The 5059-nt window shown below is 66.2% G+C and overlaps 1 protein-coding gene across 3 annotated transcripts in view; it reads right to left on the reverse strand.

Moving 5' to 3' along the window:
• Nucleotides 1-2742: 2742 nt before the first annotated feature.
• RASSF7 (Ras association (RalGDS/AF-6) domain family (N-terminal) member 7) overlaps nucleotides 2743-5059 on the reverse strand; it is an 18318-nt gene continuing 16001 nt past the window's right edge. Inside the window, exons 1-6 of one of the 3 annotated variants that reach the window (XM_014533991.1) lie at nucleotides 4970-5056; nucleotides 4547-4677; nucleotides 3689-4401; nucleotides 3484-3579; nucleotides 3327-3408; nucleotides 2743-3245 (exon numbers count right to left, since the gene is read on the reverse strand). In XM_014533991.1, the coding sequence (XP_014389477.1) occupies nucleotides 3217-3245; nucleotides 3327-3408; nucleotides 3484-3579; nucleotides 3689-4401; nucleotides 4547-4649 (1023 nt within the window). In that variant the 5' untranslated portion in view covers nucleotides 4650-4677; nucleotides 4970-5056 and the 3' untranslated portion in view covers nucleotides 2743-3216. Of the gene's footprint in view, nucleotides 3246-3326; nucleotides 3409-3483; nucleotides 3580-3688; nucleotides 4402-4546; nucleotides 4678-4789; nucleotides 4932-4969; nucleotides 5057-5059 lie in introns of those variants that run through there. The other 2 variants (XM_005859234.2, XM_014533990.1) reach the window with 2 other exon arrangements.

Here is a 5059-nt window from a genome sequence, read left to right on the forward strand (position 1 = left end):
GGCAGGGGGAGGGCACAGGGGGTCGGAGGGCGCGCGTCCGGTGGAGGGGGGGGGCAGGGCGCCCCTAAGGAAGGGTCTGCCTGTTTGCGCCCAGCAAACACCCAGGGGGTGGGAGAGAAAGCAGGGGCATTGAGAGGGCTCAGGCGGGAGCGGTGCCCTCCTGGAGGGAACTTTCTTCCCGTGTGTGCCAGGTGCCAGCTGTGCCGCGCTCCTGGGATGGTCTCCTGGATGTCGCCACACGGAGGGCGGTGCCGACTGGAGCCTCCAGGACCCACTTCTGAGGGCCCCTCTGGGAACTTTAAAGAAGACAGTGACGGACGTGGCTTTTCTGCGCATTTCGGCCGCTTCAGCGAGGCCACTGAGGAAGAGAGGACGGCAAGCCCCATGTGTGGTGCCCAGCAGGGTACCCCTGTCCCCCTTCCAGCGGCGCGGCACCTGGTGAAGTCCGGGGCCTGAGCGCTGGGCCTGCCTCCCCTGTGGGTGCTCTCAGGTGCCCCGAGAAAACGTTGAGCGTGGAGTGTGCCCAGAGCAGCCGCCGGGTCTGCAGGGGCCGAATGCCTAGGCAGGCCCTGCCCCTCCCCGGGCAGGGGGGTTGATGGCTGGCGCCGGGCCTGCTGCTGTCCGAGAGGCCTGAAGGACTGGGGTGGGCTTGGACTTCACTTTGGAAGGACCCTGTCCTGGTGGTCACTGTGGTGTCACACCCAGCAGGCTGGTGGGGCCGGGTTGGGCAGGTGACAGGGAGGCCGTGGTTGCCTTGGGGTTGGAACCAGCGGAGCTGTTTACAGCCACTGGGCAGTGACTTACTGTGGGTGACCCTCAGTGCACCCAGGTGTGTCCGCCAGCCCTAGGGGGCGCCAGTGCTGTCCTCCAGCACAGCCTGGCCCTGAAGAGCAGCAGTGACCAGTGACGAGGGCTGCTGCATCCTCACTCACGCAGGTCCTGCCTCACCTCGCTGGGGCTGGCCGGCCGGGCTTGGTCCTGGCCTGCAATTAACCGGACATGTGGGGGGGGCTGGGCTTTTCTTCACCTCAGCACAGCTTACATCATTGTTTTCAACGTGTAAGTTAAAACTCAAAAGTAAACTTCTCAGCCAAAGGCTTGCTTAGCGACCTGAAGCACTTCTGGCAACATCTGGTGGGGTGGGAGTTCATGCATCTGGAGTAGCCCCCTCTCCAGCCCGCCCCCCCCCCGCCCTCTTCGCTTCGGCTGCCGGCGGAGAGGACGCCTTCTGAAGTGGGCTCGCGAGCCTGACAGAGCCAGGAGCAGACCGGGGACAAGCCCCTCATGGTGGCTTCAAGACAGGTGTCCCTGGAAACGGACATAGGAGACCAGGGTGCGCGAGCTCAGCCAGCTCTGTTCCTGCTTCCCCTTGGGGCTGGGAGACTTGGTGCGGAAGCTCATGATACCGGGGAGGGCAAGGGCTAGTCCTGCCCATCCCGTGTGTGTGTGTGTGTGTGTGTGTGTGTGTGTGTGTATGGCCCCTGCTGGCACCTGGCTTTGCCCCTGCTGCCCTGTGTGCTCAGCGTGGGAGGTGATCCGTGCAGTGGCTCAGGGCTGGGGCCCAGCTCTGTCCCACCTTCCTGAGTGTGGGTAGGGACTGTGGGCGAGGGGAGCAGGCCGCGCTCCCAGCCCTTCCAGCAGGACATGGCCCCATCAGCCTTTCCAGTCCAGGCTACACCCCGTGTGACCCTGTGCTTGGACCCGTCTAGGGCTGTGGTCAGGCCAGTCCAGGCCCCACGGGTCAGGAACAGGCTGCTGAGCTGGGCAGTGGAGACAGGAGTGTGGCCGGGCTGGGAGCTAGCAGAGGATCCCTCCTGCCGCCTGGAGCGGTCCAGCCACTCCCCATCTGTGCGGTCTCAGCGGGAAGCCCCCCGACCCCCGTCATTGCTCCCCGCAAGCTGGGCTCTTGGCTTCCTTGCTCCTGACGCTGACTTCACGGCCCCTATGGTCTGCTCCAAAGGAAGTGGGGAGCACCAGGCCTGACTCAGGGCCACCCCAGAAGGCTGACTCCATCCCAATGTTGCCAACCCCAAAACTCAGCCCAAACCCCCATGACCTAGGATGTCACCCTCCTGGTCCCCAGTACCAAGGCTGAGCCCGAGTTTTGGCCGTCACAGAGGTCTCTGGTCTTCACCACAGCCCTCGGAGCCAGGAGCTGCAGCCCAGCCCAGGAAAGGACTGCGAGTTGGATGGCTGCCCCGACTTCAAGGCTGCAGGCTCCCAGCAGAGGCTTCCCGCCCACCTGGGGAGCCGAGGGGGGTGTGGGGAGGCGGGCGGCCACACCCTCACGGGGCCTACAGAGCTCCTCTGGGCACAGCTCCCTGGGCCTGGCCAACCCAGGAGTCCTGGGACCCACCCCTACACGCTCTCAGCCTTAGTCAACCTGACAGGCAGGTCTGGCATGTCCTGGAGTCCTCCTCTCCAGGGGCCACCAGAGTGGGCGGCAGCTCCTGCTGGGGAGGAGAGGCCCAGGGACAGGAGCGAGGTGGGAGCGGGTCCGATAAAACCCAAGCCAGGGCTCCAGCCTGACCAATTCCAACACCGGGCTCCGGCTGCAGAGCGCCCCTCGGGGGAGGGGGCGGGCACGGCAGCCTGAAACAGAAGGCCCTGGGAGACCCCCTTCTCAGGAGCCCTGGCTGTGGCCAGCCCCCGGCAGCTCGGGGTACTGCCCAGTGACCCTGGGTGGAGTCTCCAGTGTTAGAACTCATAGACCCCGCCTAGGCCGCCTCAGGACACACTCAAGCCACTTGAGGCAGTTTATTGAGGTTTCAGTGTCGTAGGGGAGGCAGCACCCACACACTCGTGTACACACACACACACACACACACACACACACGTACTGAAGGGTGCCTCCCACACACAAGCACAGACCCACAGACTAAAAACAGCATCCACGCATCTCCGGTCCCCAACAAAGAGCTGTGGCCTTTGGGGCCTAGCAAGTTCTGAGCTGGCCATGCCCAGGCTTCTCCAGGGGGCTTGGCAGACTTGGCAAGTACCAGGCGCGAGTCCTCAGCCGCCTCCTGACCCAGTTCCGGGTGTTCTGCCTCGGGTGCAGGGCCCGAGGGCTTCCACTTGCAGGGGGGCACGAGTCCTCTGTGGCCGCCGGTCCTTCTGTTCTCCAGGCTGGGCTGCCCCTGGCTGCCCTCGCTCGTGCCATCAGAGCCCAGGGCTGGGCTGGCAGTGGACGTTCATTCCGGGCAGGGGCAGGTGCTGCTACCTCCAGCTCTGCCTCATGGGGGAACCTGTGGAGAGGACACAGGCTGAGGGGGCGGGGGGGCCACAGGAGGACCTCATCCCACCCAGAGGGGGGCAGACAGACATACCCTCTGGGCTCAGACTGGACACAAGGGCAGGACTCCGGGGGGCTCCTGGGAGGGGCTTTCCTCTGGCTGGAGGCATGAGATCCTGTGGGGAAAGCAGGTCAGCTGGGAGCTGGGCTGGGGCCCCGCCAGCCCGACCCTCCTGGGGAACCACTCTGACCTGCGAGCCGGGAGCGGCCCCCGTCTGCTGGATGAACTGCTGCAGGTTACACTGACGCAGCTCCCGGTTCAGCTCCTCGAGCTCCTGGGCCTGGGCCTGGGGCACATGGGACCCTCAGTGGGCACAGCCATGAACCTGGTCGGACCCCAAGACCAACCCCCAAATCCACCCGTGTCCAGTCTGGGTGCCAGTCCCATGAGCTCACCTGCAGGGCGTGCTCTGCAGCCTCCAGAGCCCTGCTCACCAGGGCCAGGCTGCCCTGTACCTCCGCACTCTGCCGCTCCTGGGCAGCCAGGTCCTGGCGCAGGCGTTCTGTGGCAGATGCGGTGGGCGAAGGGGGCCCAGGGGCCTCTGCAGCCTGGTACAGCTCGTCCTCCAGGGCACGAGCCTGGGCGTCCAGGGCCTGCAGCCGGGCGGCATGCTCAGCAGTGGCCGCGCTCAGGGCTTGCAGCCGGGCCTGTGCCTCCCGCTCGCGCGCCTGCTCCCTCCGCAGCTCCTGCTCCCAGAAGGCCTCCTGGCCCAGCTCTGCTGCGTTCCTCTGCACCCGCCGCTCCAGGTCCTGCAGGTCTTCGCAGTGGCCGGGCATCGGCGCGACAGAGGCCACCGGCTCAGGCAGCGCCAGGCCAGAGGCCAGCCTGGGGCACCCCAGGCTGAGGGTCGGTGCTTTCTGGGGCTCACGGCCCAGTGCTGGTCTGGGCTTTGGGGGAAGGCTGGCGCGGATTGGGCAGCGCTCAGGCGGTGGGCAGCTGTCTGAGGAGGGCCTCCCAGTGAGGCTGGGCCCTGTCCGCCGCAGGACAAACTGGACATCACTGGCAAACTGTCCACAGGTAGCCTGGGCACCCACTGGACACTCCTGGGGCAGCAGCTGCCGTTCCTTCTCCCTGAGGCGCTGCACGAGCACAAAACGGCCAGTCTGGCCTGGGGTGGGGGAGAGGGGTCAGCCTACATCCCCCCACCCCTTGTCCCCTAGATTGAGAAGCAAGGGGAGGGCAAGAGGGATCAGCAACTAGCCCCACCCTCAGAGGGCCAGACCCCACCCCAGGTCGACCTGTTGGGGACTCACCTATAGCTTGAGCTAGTGCGACCACCACTTCCTGACAGGTGGTCTGCTCAGAGACGCCGCAGACCACTCGCTGGATGCCGTCCACCCACACCTTCAGCTCCATGGCCCAGCCCAGAGGGCATAGCCCTGTCCTGCAGGTGAGGGCCACAATGTCAAGCCCTGCCTGGCCCTCCCTCCTGGCCCGTCCCTCACCCACAGAACTGGTTCAGGGCTGCCGCCCTGCTATCCTGTGCCCAGCCCTACCCGCCGGCCACACATTCCTGGGGTGGGGGTAGTCAAGACCAGCCCCCCAAAGGGGGGAACCAGTCGGCCCTCCAGGAGCACTGGAGGCTTCCCCACTTCCCAGCCTCCTCTGGCCCCGCCCCACTCCCGGAACAAGGGGAATCATTAACCAGATGCAGGACTTCCTGCCCCCCCAGTCACCTGGCGCGGAGGGCACTGCCCCTCCCGCGGGGCGCCGTCCCCAGCACCCAGGGGCGCCCGTACGCCAACTCTGCACCCCGCTGCCATGGG

This window comes from Myotis brandtii, unplaced genomic scaffold (genome assembly GCF_000412655.1).
Source record: "Myotis brandtii unplaced genomic scaffold, ASM41265v1 scaffold1236, whole genome shotgun sequence".
Classification (NCBI taxonomy): Eukaryota; Metazoa; Chordata; class Mammalia; order Chiroptera; family Vespertilionidae; genus Myotis; species Myotis brandtii.